A 15265-nucleotide genomic window follows, 5' to 3' on the forward strand; every position below is an offset into this window, starting at 1 on the left:
GAGGTCACTTGAGGACTCATGCCCAGTCGCCTTCTCTAACTACTAGGGTGCATCAGGAATTTGTCATGGTCTCTTTAATAATTACTCTGAGTTGCAAATAAAGGCAGTTTGACAGAACAATAAAAATGAGGATGATCAGTGAGATCTTATTTTTAGTAGTAAAGTATTTAGTATTATTTGACACTATTCTTAAAAATTCTAAATAATAAAACAGCAATAGTAAAACTTATAGAACACAACCAGTGTTAGCACTGTCTCCAACTTTTGTTTCTCCAGGCTCCTGGGGATGGTGGCGCTTATCAAGACAAACACCACAGAAATCTGGAAGCTGCAGATTCATTCTGGATTAAGCTGGCCTGTGTTTTTAAATCCTCTTTTGCTGCTTGTATTGTATTATTCACTGGTCCTGTTGCTACAGCAGTGGGCTCTGAGTCCTAAGGTAATGCATGGGTCAAAGTGCAGAATGGACAGGACAGATCACAAATGGCACCATAATTAAATACAGCCATATTCAAGAGAGAAATCAAGAAAAAAATCTGTCTTTCCATATGCTTTCTCCATTCCCCCCCTGGAATTTATGAGGGAGGCCTGGCAAGAAGTTCTTTAAATATTCATCCCTCTTGTCCTGTGCACTGCACAAATGTGAAAACAGGCCATGACTGCTGTTCCAGTTCCCAACTGGATCATGTCCATGGAATATAATAAGGGTGATAGCCAGTAACAGTGCCGTAACAATTGCATTGGATGGCATGTAGCTGTATCCAGAGGTGGTGTGACATCTGTCTGTTATATTTCCTTTAATACAGGAATGTGAAGAGGGCATCCAGTCACCACCAGAAGAGCAGAGTAAGTTGGAGGTGGACACCATGCTCTGGATGGCAAAGAATGAGAAGAAAAAGGTAATGGCTATCTTAAGAAGGTTTCTGCAACTGTTACAGGGGATATTAATGGTTCAGAATTTGGGTTTTGTACGAAGGGCCAACATTTTCACCAGTGAATGCCTAAAGGTAGGCCTTTAAATCCGTAATTAGACACCTCAGTAAGTGGCTGGATTGCCGAGACTGCTGAGCATCTAAGAACTCCCATAGACACCACATTGGGTGCAGTCACTTCGCTTCACTGTTTTCTTGGTGCACTCTGGAAACCAGCTGTGACATTTATAGGGCTAGCTGCATCTCTGTCTCCTTTCTGGTCTCTGAGTACACTCCTTCAGGTGTCAGGCCTTGTGCCTTTTCCTGCCCCAGCGTGGACTATTGCAATTCTTCCACTCTTAGGCTGGGCCCTGGGATACAGTACCCTATGTATCAACTGGTCTTACATAGTTACATGAAATCTTACTGAATTTGGGCCCCTGCAGTTCTTCCCTTTGGGAGTCTGACTAGTGGTGAACGCTGTGCTCAGACAGCCTTCTGAAAACCACATATTGTTTATTCTAACAGTAGGAACAAAGGATTTTAACCAACCAAACAGTCCACATTCATCTCTTACTTAAAAACGTATCATCTCCCAGTGGTAATCTATGCAGGTGTAACTTCTTCAGATACCTCACTGTGCCTCCATCTTAGTCTGGTTCTCCCAAACCGCCTCCCACTTTTGACCTCCTATGTTTGCAGGACTTTTCCTGTCCTGGCTTTTTCTCTTAAAAACTCTCAGGTGTTTGCTGCGAAGTGGCTTATCTTGAGCCATTCTTTCCCTTCTTGCTTCCCCACTGCCAGTCTCCTGTTAGTCCCCAGTATAGTCATACAATAAACATCCCAATAGCCAGGTCAACATACAGTATTCATCAATTACAGAGTAGCTCCAAATCTGTCACACCAGCATCCTAGACTAATGCATGGCACAGTGTCTGTAGAAAAGATAGGCAGGAGAAACACTATTCTATTTCCTTTTCTAGGTGGCTTATTTTTCAAATGGAAGCTGGCAGGACACGCCCCTTTTACAGTGTGAACATGGCAGGAGCCTCACAGCCAGTGCGGATACCAGTAAAGGACACAGCGCTCCTCTCTCAGGTACTGTACATCTCAAAGTGATGTTTGAATCATTGCATGAAAAAGCATGACACACAAACCATGAAGTGTAGTAGGCATCTATCATCTTGGAAAGCAGGCAGCACCAAGAAGACTAGGAAAGAAAGAATTTGATTTCATTCTGCATTTGTCATACTCACAGCATCTCCCAGTACATTTTTCTGATCGAGGTTATACAGGTAGACCAGGCTCCTCCTTCTACAGCTGGCTCTGTCACTGCCATCTTGGAAAACAAGCTAATTTTTGAATGAGGTGTGGAATGCAGCATCCTCGGTGGGTGAGGCCAAGGAGTCTTGTGCATTAGATGATACCTGCAGCAAGGCAAAAGCTGCAGGTAAATGAGTTTGCGTTACGGGCAGTTATATTTGCACATGTAAAGCAAGAATTTATCTCCATCCATTTAATATTGATTATTTCGGAGGTATATTTTCTACACAGTATCTGTGGAGGTATGGTCAACTCCTTCCAGAGTTCAGGGGAGTTGCACGCATACCTCCTTAAGTGCAGTCACAAAACACACACCCCTAAGACAAGACTTCTAAAGGATACAGAATACCATCAATTCTCAAAATAAGGGCTCAGCTGTGTACTAGAGACCTTTCAATCACCTTATCTATACACTTTACATTTCTTACAGAGGATAGCACCTGCCCTGAAAATGCAGACGCTGATGGGGATGGGACTAGCAGTATGGCAGTACTGGGGCAGTTCATTATGAATCAAAGTTATGTCAGTGCACTGATTGCCATGATGGTAAGATATGGAGTTGATGGAACTCTTTTTTGTACCTTCTTGTCATTTTCTGTTTTCCATTTGCCTTCCTAAAGAGCTTGTTATAGCGTGGAATACATTCATTGGAAAACATTGTAGAGTGTCTCAAAACCTTGTAAGAAACGGATTCACTGCTTTCTTCTAGGGCAAGGCTTCATATTCTGCACTACTTTCATGAAGCCCAACAAAATTCTGCATATATTGTGCATGTGGAATGTGTTGTAGAATCAGGAATGGTGAATAGATCAGCACTGCCCATTGCAGAGTAAAATGTAAGGAGTAATACAGCAATGACTGGATTCTGATCTGCTACATAGTAAATCCACAGCAAATTCACTTTCAGAGCAAGCTCTGAGAATATTCTCCCCTTGCCATTGCAATGAAGAACACAAATAGAAAATGCATATCTGGTCATAAGAAATCCTATCTACTCTGATTTTGTAATGGGCAGTGCACTTTGGGCTAAATTTTCAGCTAATCTCAAACTGGCCTACCATTTTGTGTCCCCCTTTGCACAGATGAGTGCATGTACCTGTGTTACACGCAGAGAACCTGCACCTGGGTGCAAATCAGGCTGCTGGTTGTCCAGCTGCATGATAGCGGGACATGAAATAGAAATATGTTCACTTTTGTGGCCACAGGGGCATGTGCCAAAGTGGAGTGCAAAATTAAAGACTGAAGCTGGTAATACGCCTCTTGCTTTTCAGCTATCCCTGATTTTAGCTTCATTAAGATTTAAACAGCAGCATTCTTTCACTTAGATGTATTTGTTTGCAGGTTTGGAGCATCACCCACAACAGCTGGCTGACTTTTGTTCTGCTGATTTGGTCTTGTATCATTTGGATGGTTCGTGACCGGCGTCGTTATGCCATGCGTAGCTCTCCGTTCCTTGCCATCTATGGGAATATCCTGGTGATCCTCAATTTCTTTGTAGGGTTCAATATTTCACAAGAAGAACTGTTTCCTGAAATTCCAACCTCCGTGCTCATTGACTTTGATTTAAAACCATATTCTTTCCCATGTGTGCATCTTGGTGTTAAGGTACAGCCTTGGTGTTTTCTCATTTAATTGCAATGCTAGTAATGCAGACACAGGAAAGAACCAAGAAAATACATATTTATAAGTTGCGTCTCCATTTTGGGAGAAAAAAATTGAGATTGTGATCAGGGACCAAATGAAAAAGACTCACAGACTCAATAGAGATAGTCACAAGAGATTTACACAGTGTGGTCATCATGTACTTATCAAACCCAATTCATTTCTTTGAAAGAATGGTAGTGAAAGCAGAAAGGGCCTGATGAAGTTGCCTTAATTTGCTTGGACTTTTATGAGGCTTTGATTCAGCACAGTGTGCCTGGTTAGCAAGAGATGGGTCTGAGCCACAAAATTTGGAACCAGATATATATCTGAAGTTGCTGAAAGGTTCAGGGTGTTCAGATTTGGTTTTTGGTCTCAGTGCATTATACAGATTGAGGCCAGCTGCAAAATTCAGATCTGGGTCCAAACTCTCCCAGAGTTCAGGGGTTTGATCCAGGCTCATCTCTAGCCTGTGGAGATTGGTTAATACTCAGTTGGTTAAAAATGGACTTTGTAAGAGAGGCCAAGAAGTGGAGGCAAGAAGTGGTGGCAAATAGTTAAGATCAAGTATGTGTAAGAGAAAATGAAGGTGAACCAGAATCCCTATGAATTAATAAATCCTCACAGGGAGGTTTTATTTTCTCTTTATAGACTTCACCTCAGGACTTGTGTAGTTTTTATACCAGAGTTGGGGAGGAAGAACATTTGGGATGGTGTCACAGAAGCCACATTTTGCCTTCTGCCTAAGCCAAACTCATTAAGTTGGCAACAAATAAAGCAACAATGTTATTACTAAAAAAGTTGGTTTGCAAATGATTGTTCTCAGTTTGTCCTGCAGTAGTGCCTGGGATCAACCCCTCTGTGCTAGATGCTATACAAACACATAAGAAAAGATAGGTGCGACCCCTAAGACCTTGCAACCTAGATTCTGCTCCTTAGTTATAATTTAAACATATGTAAAATCTAAGCACTAGACCAGCTTTTTCTTTTTCCCACTGTGCTACTAATTTTTCCACTTCATTGGGACAGAGAATTAGGAATCTATATTCCTAGGGAGAGGAGTTATTTGCATTTCTATGTGGGTTCTTTCCATGAAAAAGTAAGGCACAAATGTGGTTTCACTGCAGATCTTTTATGCATTCACGTTCTGGCTATTGCTAAGGCAGCATATGATCAAAAGACATATGGAGGAGAAGCAAGAAACTCTCACAGAAGTGATCGTGGATGTGAATGGTAAGAAAATGTAACACTATATCATCAGACCACCCTGATACTCCATCTGCCTGTTGTGGTTCTAGCTCCCCATCACCGTTGTTCCTATGAGTCACCATTGCGGGGGAGGGAGAGCTCAGTGGTTTGAGCATTGGCCTGCTAAACCCAGGGTTGTGAGTTCAATCCTTGAGGAGGCCATTTAGGGATCTAGGGCAAAAATTGGGGATTGGTCCTGCTTTGAGCAGGGGGTTGCACTAGATGACCTCCTGAGGTCCTCCTCTTCCAACCCTGATAGTCTATGATTCCATACAGAAGATGCCAAATCTCTTGACGTATTAGGTCATTTAACAAGCCCTAATATAGCCCTAATAGGGCCCAGGAAGCCATTGCAATATTATTACTATATTAGCAATACATTATATTGCTATATTATTTATTTGTCTTACTTTAGCATTGTTGCTTACTTTAGCCCCAGTCCTGGGCCAGAACCCCACTGTGTGAGGTGCTGTACAAACACAGAACAAAAAAGTTGGACCCTGCCCCAAAATCTAAGTATATGACACAGTTGCAATCTAAGTCTGTGACATAGTTTAACATGGGACATTAAACACATTAGGATAGATATTTGCTAGCCTAGGAATGTAGAATGTTAATAAAGGTATTAGAATGTTACAATAACCAAGCACATCCTAGTGTCACACCTGACAGATTTGCATTGCTCTTTTTACAGAAAGGGAAATCCCGCACAATCCTCTGCTGGAAATATTTGGCTCTCTGATTAAAGGAATGCTGGTTAAATACTGGATCTATTTCTGCGCTGCCATGTTTTTCATTGTCAGTTTCAATGGCAAAGTAGTGGTCTACAAAATTCTGTACATTATGCTCTTTCTGTTCTGTGTAGCTTTATATCAGGTAAGCAACCTGGAATTTAAAGTTCTCACACTCTCCACTTTGTTTCCTGCAGGGCAGATCCACAGCTGGTGTAAATTGTCATAGCTCGATTGACTTCAATGCAGCTATGACAATTTGCACCAGCTATGGATTTGCCCTTTTGTATCCTGCTTTGCCTACAGTATGATTATCTTGATATAGCTACTGGCCTATATTTTGTCCTTAGTCTATGAAGCTTCTCATTTGCTATGGCTACCATTCAATTTGAATTGAAATGACTGTCTCAAATAGAATAGATATCCAAGCTGCTCATTTTGTTGGGAAACCTTTGAGACACACACACACTTTGTCAAATGTTCCAGACTCATCAATAGGAGTTCTCAGTTTAGCATTTTGGATAGGAGAGGGGATTTGACCTAGATGCTGTCAGTGGGCTGTCTTCAGTTTACTTAACAAACTGAGGTTCATCTAATCTGAGATGCATTTGGTTTCAGGTTCACTATGAGTGGTGGAGACGAATTCTGAAGTATTTTTGGCTCACTGTTGTCTCTTATTCAATGGTGGTCCTCATTGCTGTGTACGCCTACCAATTCAAAACCATTTCTGGGTCCTTGCTCCTGACTTTGGGACTGTCAGAGGAGGGGTAAGGACTCTAATTATATTTTAAAGAAATGAAACAAAATTATCCTCCTGGAAATCCTATTTCACTCATTTTATCTAGGAATCTATATTATTTATATGTATTATGGTAGCGTTTTGAGGCATCAACCCTAGATTAGGGCCCACTGTGCTAGGTAGTATACAAACATATCAAGCTACAGTCCCTACCCCAAAGACCTTACAGTCTAATAGACAACACAGAGATTATAGACCAGACTGTGATATGCTCACTCACCCTGAATAGTGCCCTATACCACAAATAGTGCTATTGACATAAATGGAACTTTGCCAATGAGGATCTGCCTCAGAATCTGCTCACCTGCATTAAGCATGACGATGACCATGATGGGGAATAAATGAACATTTATTGGCCCATCCAAAAATTATTCACCCCAGGTAAGATGAGAGGAGGAATTTTTCAAGGCTGAAAGAATCATTTTCACAGTGTAGACTGGTTATTCAGGTACCCTTTCTCCAAATGCCCCCTGACTCCTTAAGGATAGCTACTGATTTCTCAGTAGAGAACTCAAAGTAAGTGTGAGTCACACAGCATGAGTAAAGATATCAGTATCTGGCTCTTGGATCACTCGACACACTATGTGTCCCCCACCCCAACAGTTACATGAAGCCACTAACATCCATTGCTAATAGTAGCTGGTTCTTATCTCTCCATCATCAGGTATAGCTGCTGCCTTAGATTCCCTTCAGGATCAGTACCCGATGGGTGTGGACATTTTAGCCCTTTAGCCAAACTTACAAGGCCACCCCTTGCAGGATATCCAAAGTCCCAAGTAAACAACTGGGCAGCCTGACTACAAGAGTTCACTATACACACTGCCTCCTCATCGGGTTTCTTCACCGAGGCATTTCCACCCTAGAGGCTGATGTAAAAAAGCCATAAACAAAGAAAAGAAGGCCCAAAATACACAGTCCCTGGGTGGATCCTTGGCTACTTGATCACAGGCTCCCTCCGCTGAAGTGGGGAATGTGGGGCTTCCTTCCTTCCCCTCCCCCCTCCTCAGCAGGAAGACACAACTCTGGTCACTTCACCCAGGAGAAGAAAACTCTAGGCAAAGCCCTAAAAAAACTCCTTTGCCAAAGGTTTTCATCTTTACCCAGCCCCAAGACCTTTCTCAGATACCTTTGCTCAGTTCCTAGGTCTGTCCTGGAGAAATCCACCAGCAGCTACCACTCTTCTCAAAACCTCTCTGGGATGAGGGACAAAAGGGTTTATAAACCAGGTCCTCTTTTCCAGCATGCCCTGCAGGCCAGTAGACCTGTTTTTAAAGAGCTCATACACACTGTTACACTGATCACCATTCAATCATAATTCCTACCCCATCACTCCTTTATAGCGCAATTAAATTACAACCTCCCTTATCACATCCTGTGAGCCCATCCCATCCCCAACAGCCTGATTCCAAAGCCTATGGAAAGACTCCCTTTGACTTCAGCAAGCTTTGGATCAGTGCCTAAAAGCCTGTTAAGGTTAGTAAGTATGTGCCTGGAATGTCAGTAAATTTGAGCTATGTTGTATTAGTTAATGATTGTCGCCACACTGAGGTGCATGGATGAAAGGACTAGTATGGGTCCAGTCCTATAAGGTGCTAAGTGCCTCCTCTGATTTCAGTGTGAGCTGAGTACCTCAGCACTTCCCTTGATAAAGCCCAATAAATTCACAGCATTATTATGAGATTAATAGTGCAGTGAGGGTGTGTTACCCTATTTCCTTTATGAGAATGTACAACAGCTCCCAGTGGTTTCTGTATTTTCAATGATGTGGCTAAGGCAGGAGGATGTAGGGTATAACCCAAACAAACCACAATGGGTGACTTGCTGAAATACAAACCCCAGGCTTGCTTGAGGGACTCATCATCTTTTTTTCTTTTGGGAACTATTGCTGATGTTAGCTTGAAAATATTGTAACCAGCTTTTCTGGAAAGACTCTGTACTTTGTTTGGTTAAATAGTTTGAGGGTTTTCACAGTAATTGTAGCCACATAGTGGTAGATTTTCTAAGATCAATGGAGTTTATTCCCCCACACAAAGTTGGACTTGGATCTTTCCTGAGGTTAGAGAAAGAGAGAGACAGCAGGAAGGAAATTTGGGAATAACATTCTGTGCTCGAAAAAGACAACAGGGTTCTTTATGTGAACTCAAGATAACATTGAAAATAAAAGGGTGTATCTCTGTAGATGAAGTGTAGTGAATAGCCCCTGCCATGACTTCAGAATCCAGGAAAGGATTTAGGAAGACCATGACTGGTAGCACAAGGCTCCATCAGTCTTCTGAAATCTTGAGATCTAGAGAGAACTATATGGTCTCTCTGCATCCAGAAAGCCTCAATGAAGAATCTCTTTGATGCTCATTAAAACTGAGATCAGTCTATTATATAGTAGCTCCATATAACTAGCTACCTCACTATATTCTAGAGTAACCTTTTTCTGTATCCTTACTAGAAATTTGTCCCTTAGTTAATAAGGCTGACCTGTGAAAGGCTTTTTCCTTTTTACCTGACAGGTTAAAAGACCTGGGTCTTGAACAGTATGACACAGTAGAACTGTTTGCTAAGATTCTGCTTCCTTCCACTTTTCTCCTGGCCTGCATCCTTCAGCTTCATTACTTTAGTGAGGATTTTCTGAAGATCACTGACCTGAGTAACATTCCCATCAAGCATGAATGTACTTTTGGCAGGTATGTGACCAGATCTGCACATTGGTAAACTGCCAAGCATGTGAGTATGTCCTTACCGAAGCGTTATCAGCTGGAAAATGAGACTTGAAAGTGCTTTACAGTTTATATATTTACAAGAATTTATATTGGTTTTCTGATGCACATGGAGGAACAAAGGCACTTTACAGATAAGTTAGGCTGGCAATTACAGCAAGTCTAATCGGTGCATGCTTTTATTACAGCTGCACATACAAAATGGTACCTCCAGAAATAAATACTTAATAGTGATAATTTGTCCTGCACTTACTCAGCTGGGGGAATTTCATATACACACTGGTCACATATATGAATGTGCAATTACTATGCCTCACTTATTTGAAATCTGGTCTTTTAAACATAATAGGCCAAATTTTTAAAGCCATGCACAGTGGTTGTGCCCATAAAGAGGTGTGAACAGTAATCCCACTTTTGCATTCAAAAATTCCTCTTTCCATGCAAAATTCTGGGGCTTTCTGGGTGCATTGGTATGGAAACCTTGTTTGAAAATTTGCCTCAAAATAAGAGTCAGACAAGAAGAGAACAACATAAGCTTTCCTTACTTTCTAAAATATTGGCAGGAATTTTCATGGAAATCTTATTAGTGGAAATACATTAATGTGTTCCTTTCCCTTAATGAATTATAATGACTCCTATTATACCTAAAATATTCCATGTTGATTTTCTTTGGATAATAAATATTGTGTGGTTTTTTCCCCCCTGAATGGAGGGGGTGGGGATAATAGAAATATGCCAATAAATATGATACGTACATAAAGAGCCTGCTCCCACTGAAATTCTGGTTAGTTTTGTTATTGATTTCAATGGGAGCAACACTGAGCACATTGCTCTACTGAAGATGAGTTTCACACTGAACCATTGCCACACGTAGCTTGCAACATAGGTAAATGTTCCTAACAGAGAAAGGGCCCAATTTTCAAACTTGGGTGCCTAAAACCTTAATCCTGCATTAGGCCATGCCAGCATGGAGCCCCATGCCCATGAGGATTCCCATAAATGCAAAAAAGATCCTTGAAACATGTGTTAGGTGCCTAGGTGTTAGTTTGAGCACCCAGAAGCACAAATGCATTCCCTGATTTAGTAACCCAGCTTTGAAAATTGAACTCTGTATAATGCCAGAAATATTGGTCTCATCTTATTTTTGGAAAGTTGCTGAACCTCATTGTGCTGAACCTCATTGTGATGCAGAAGATAATGTGGGAGGATGAGGCACATCCTGTCAGCCATGTGCTAAAGAGAACATATGTTGACTTTATGCTATATTTTCTCTCTAGTAAAAAGAAAACTGAAACTCAGGTGTATCTCTTGGCTGACATGTGAGTTCATTTAATTTCTTCACCCTTTTCCAAACATTTTCTTTTTAACTATATCCAACACCGTTATTTTGATTGTCGTTCATTCTGCTGTAGGACAACACACAATGGAGCTCAGCAAGGATAGTAAAATAGGTCACTGATGGAGAGGGGAAGGAGAAACAGGGAATAGGCCATCAATAACCTTCCCATACATGTCCTGGCCAACATTTTCTTTCCTGTATTATAGGGCAGTATTCTGTGTACAAGTTCGCTGCTTTCCTCACTCAAGATGGATGCACTGTAGTTGGTGCAGTGTAGGTTCAAAACACTTGTTTGTGTGTTGAATTCTCTCTCTCTAATGGTTCTCCCCAGCAAGGATAATCACTGGCTGCTTTCTGTTAGCTGCTTACTGATAGCTCGAGTGGTAGGTGCTGAAGGTGTTGGGTTTGATTCCTATTAATAACCAGGGATACTGTATGAACGTGACCATATATAAATTTGTGAATTGCTGTGGGCCTGTTGGGATGAAAGACTCCATAAATCTGTAAGGGATTCATATTAGTACTTGTAGAAAACTAGACAGATAAAATTCAATATTTGGATGTTATATTTTTCCTGCTTTTAATTTTCAGGCTTAAAGAAAGTATTTGGAAACTGCAAAACAGGTGAGAATGAAAGGACACTGAGGAATGCATTTCTCTGTATGCTTCATTGGAGTCTATTTTGCTCTTGATGCCTGGATGACACATAGGTGTAGCTCTGATTAGAAGTAAATGGATTTACTTGTGTTACTTCTCCATGAATTTATAGTAGAACCAACTAGTATAGTTTGTACTTAGCAATCTGACATTGGGAACACTTGTTCCCGATATGCAGCGCTGTCATAGCATGTCTAAGAAGATAGTGGAGACAGGTTTTTTAAAAAATGGATTAACATGAGATTTGTTTGCTTTAGTTTAGACCCCAGGCTCACAACACAGCAGTATTATTTACAAACATAATAGGGTGGGATTTTCAAACTTGCTCAGCTTTGGTTCAGTTCTGCTCCTGTTAAATTCAGTGGGAGTTCTACTGCTTGATTTTAATCAGAGCAGAGCGAGGCAAACCATGAGCTCATTTGAAAATCCCACCCATAAATTATACATATATCACAGGTGTATACCTCAACTTTGTATTCTGTTCCCTTTCAGTTTAGTTGCAGACAATTAAAAATGGATCACAATTTGTGTAATATCAGCATATGTCTAACTCTCTTTAACACCACAAGGTAAAGGGATCAATGTCTAAGTTGTCTGGCATTAGCAACTTTCTTGTGTTCCCAACAGGCTCGCAGCCAATGAACTGCATGGTGAAAATCAAACCACCTTGGACAAGATAGAGAAGACAACAGTGGATGAACCCCTGGGAGGGGCTCAGCAGGAGAAATCAGGTGATGATATGATATTGCAGCATTGGTTGAATGATTTTTTTTTTTTTTACATGGAGCAAAGCCAATACTATGTAGTTTATCGGCAAGCACTTGAGTATTCTTATTCTAGGGGTTGACTTCAGGCATTGTAGGTGTATGGCAGTGGGATTCCTGCCCAAGGGCTGATGATACTTGCAGTCCTTGTCCTCCCTAAACACAAAGGTGATAGGAAGCAATAATGATTAGTGAGTATGGAGATATAAAGCATGGTGGATATATAGTTTTTTTGGATCTAGGCCCCAAATACAATTTTGCTTTGTTCTTTATTCCTAACCTGATTTTGCTCTAGCAGGAACTGTGATACAGTGGAATTCACAGCTTATTTCTTAAAGCTTAATTGTGCCAATACAAAATAGTCACCAAAGCCAGAGGAAGGAATAGCTCTCCATGTATGAGCTATTGCTGACCTGTTTAATCCCATATTTCTCCACCACAATACTGCCGCCCCTGAATTCTTCCTTCCTTACTCTGATGTGGAGTATGAAGATATAGCTGACAAATCATTTGACAAAGCAGTAAAAATAGTAAAGGATTTCTATTGTTCTGTCTCCAAAATCATCTTTAAAAGTTATTTTAAAGCACTAACCCACCACTTTTCTTTTCTTAGTGGGAGGGCCTAATAAGTGGAGCCTGGTGATCGACAAGTTGGCTTCTGTTCTCCTGCAGCTTTTGGAAAGGTTTCATAAAACTCAGGTGTTAGCCTGGAGAGTCCTAGAGCTGCACATCCTTAAAATTGTTTCCACTTGGGTCATCTGGATCACGCTCCAGGAGGTTGGTGAATAATATGAAGATCCTGAAAATATCATTTGTTTTCTGCAAACACCTTTCCTGGTGCTACAAGAGACTCAGATCTCCTCCAAATCAGCAGCCATGGCCAGTTATGTTTGTATTTTAGGCCAGTAACTGTAATCCTCTAAGTACATAGAAATGTATATTAGTGGGGGTTTGTTCCTGCTTCTAATGAGGTCTACACACGCTGCATGTTGTCCAACCTGAGCAGCTTCCTGGAGTTTGGCTTTATTGTTAAGTCAAGCAACCAACCAAACCTCAATCTAAATGATCTCTGCAAGCTGGCTGTTTTTAGGGTTTTACATCCAACACCTCTCCCCCATTCCCTAGTTTCCTCTGCTTCTTGGAAGGTTCTAAACACTTCTGTATATTCTAGATGGACCTGACTGAATTGACATGCTGGTACTTCCCTGCTATAAATTCCAATGCCCCTTCATTAAGGGTTCATTTATATGTAGAGATCTAGAGTCTGCCAACCTGCTACAAGGCTTCACTGTGCCTTTAACGTGCCAGCTTGCACACTGCCTCCAAGGTCTCCCGGGGAGTGCAGCCAGCATGCCTCCCTTAAAGAAGGTGTAGCATGAACTCTCATCTGATGAAGAACAGCTCTGCTAACTTCTGTGGTGGATGACACAGAGCCATGGCCTCACTTCGACCCTATTCTTCCCTGCCCCTTTAGTTAAGTTTATTTGAATTCAGGAGAGCACAGGGACTGCTATTGTGCCTAGATGTGTGGCACCATCTGACTTGTTTTAGAATTTTTATCATGATGCGATATGCCATACTAGATCCTACTTGGTTTTCTTCTCGGTTTGCTAAGCAAAGTTTCCTTTCCTCCCTGCAGCCATCAGAATAAACCTTAGTTGAGACTCAGGTGGCTTATGTAAGTCAGACCCAAGATTTCATAGTTAAATGCATGTGCAAATAGCTAGTTAGACAGGGCTTCATCAGAACCCAAATTGTTCCTGTTTGTTTCTCTTAAGATCCAGGTTTTCATAAATGTTTTTCATGAATCTGTCTGTGCAAACTGTAGACATCAAATTTTACAGAGCTAGGAAACTACATAACAGTGACCTAAATGTCACTTAGTCCCTTGCAAGGTCAAAAGTCATCCTTAAATATCAGTAAGAGAAAAATGTAAATGAAAACATATCACTTACTACATTTACATAAGACAAGATTTTCTAAACATCAGGAAAGGACCTTTCTGCCCAGCAGTATTACTTGCCATCCCAAACCATCAGGGCATATTTTTTCCTCAAATAGTCTTTTGCTTTATTTAATAGTATATCTGTTATTCCGTATTGTGTTGCAAATACCACAAGCTGAATTCCTCAACCCACAAACACACCGGCAAAGAGGTAAGTTACAGTGAAACAACTGATTTTTTTCCTGCAATGATTTTAGGTATCTTTGATGAATTACCCTTTCTTCATCCTTTGGGTGTTTGCCCTGCCCTATCCCAAGCTCCGCCCTCATGCATCAAAGATCTGCACAGTTTGGTCCTGTGTGATGGTTATCTGTAAAATGATGTACCAGTTGAAATTCGTCAGGCCGCATGACTACTCCTCAAACTGTATGCAGGTGAGCATTCTAAAGAACTTGGGTCCTGATTGTGCAACCACTTGTGATATATCTAGCGGAGCATTTTGAGTGAGCAAAAGCGAACCTCCCAGCCTGGGTCGACAGACTCTGACCAGTGAGGCTCACTCTGGCCCTCTAAAATTAGCTGTATAGGCGGTGCTTTGATGTTACATCTCAGATTAGAGTTCAGGCTCTGAAGCCTAGGGAGGGGATGGGGTTCTTAGTACATCGCACTCAGCAAAGATCTGTGACCAGCCAGCAAGCAGTGTCCTTCAAGTTCAAGAATATCTTTGGATAATGTGCAACTTCCATGCCACTACAAGACAAGTGTTAACATAGACCTGGGAATGCAGTTCTCTCAGCCAAAGCTTTCCTGAGATGCTTTTGTAGGTTTGCATTTGATAAACACCTGTGCAATGTGACAGGGAATGGAAAGTTTTGAAACTTGCTTGTTGAAAGATAGTAAAGAACTGGGGCTATTGAAGATAAATGGAGACCTTCCTTTTGTGGGCACAATTCATACCTACAGTTTTCACATCTGCAAAATTGGTGGGTTAAATTTTTTTGTTGGCAAAAGAATTAGAGTCTCAAATATTAAGCAGGATGGATAGCTACCTGATTTGTATCTGAGCTTCAAAGTGATGTCAAATTGAGACAAAAAGAAGTTACTTGCTCATGGTCACACAGCAAGCAGCAGACCCAGGATTCATGAGTCCTGACTGAGGGCACATCTACACAAATATTTCATGTGTGGCAAGCTGG

General features: G+C 41.2%; 1 protein-coding gene across 1 annotated transcript in view; it reads left to right on the top strand.

The window, feature by feature from the left end:
• Nucleotides 1-7116: 7116 nt before the first annotated feature.
• LOC125622468 (piezo-type mechanosensitive ion channel component 2-like) overlaps nucleotides 7117-15265 on the top strand; it is a 52411-nt gene continuing 44262 nt past the window's right edge. The window contains exons 1-6 of the mRNA XM_075118997.1: nucleotides 7117-7169; nucleotides 9158-9331; nucleotides 11295-11327; nucleotides 11988-12091; nucleotides 12738-12901; nucleotides 14327-14503. Coding sequence (XP_074975098.1) covers nucleotides 7117-7169; nucleotides 9158-9331; nucleotides 11295-11327; nucleotides 11988-12091; nucleotides 12738-12901; nucleotides 14327-14503 — 705 coding nt within the window. The remainder of the gene's footprint in view (nucleotides 7170-9157; nucleotides 9332-11294; nucleotides 11328-11987; nucleotides 12092-12737; nucleotides 12902-14326; nucleotides 14504-15265) is intronic.

This window comes from Caretta caretta, chromosome 13 (genome assembly GCF_965140235.1).
Source record: "Caretta caretta isolate rCarCar2 chromosome 13, rCarCar1.hap1, whole genome shotgun sequence".
Lineage (NCBI taxonomy): Eukaryota > Metazoa > Chordata > Testudines > Cheloniidae > Caretta > Caretta caretta.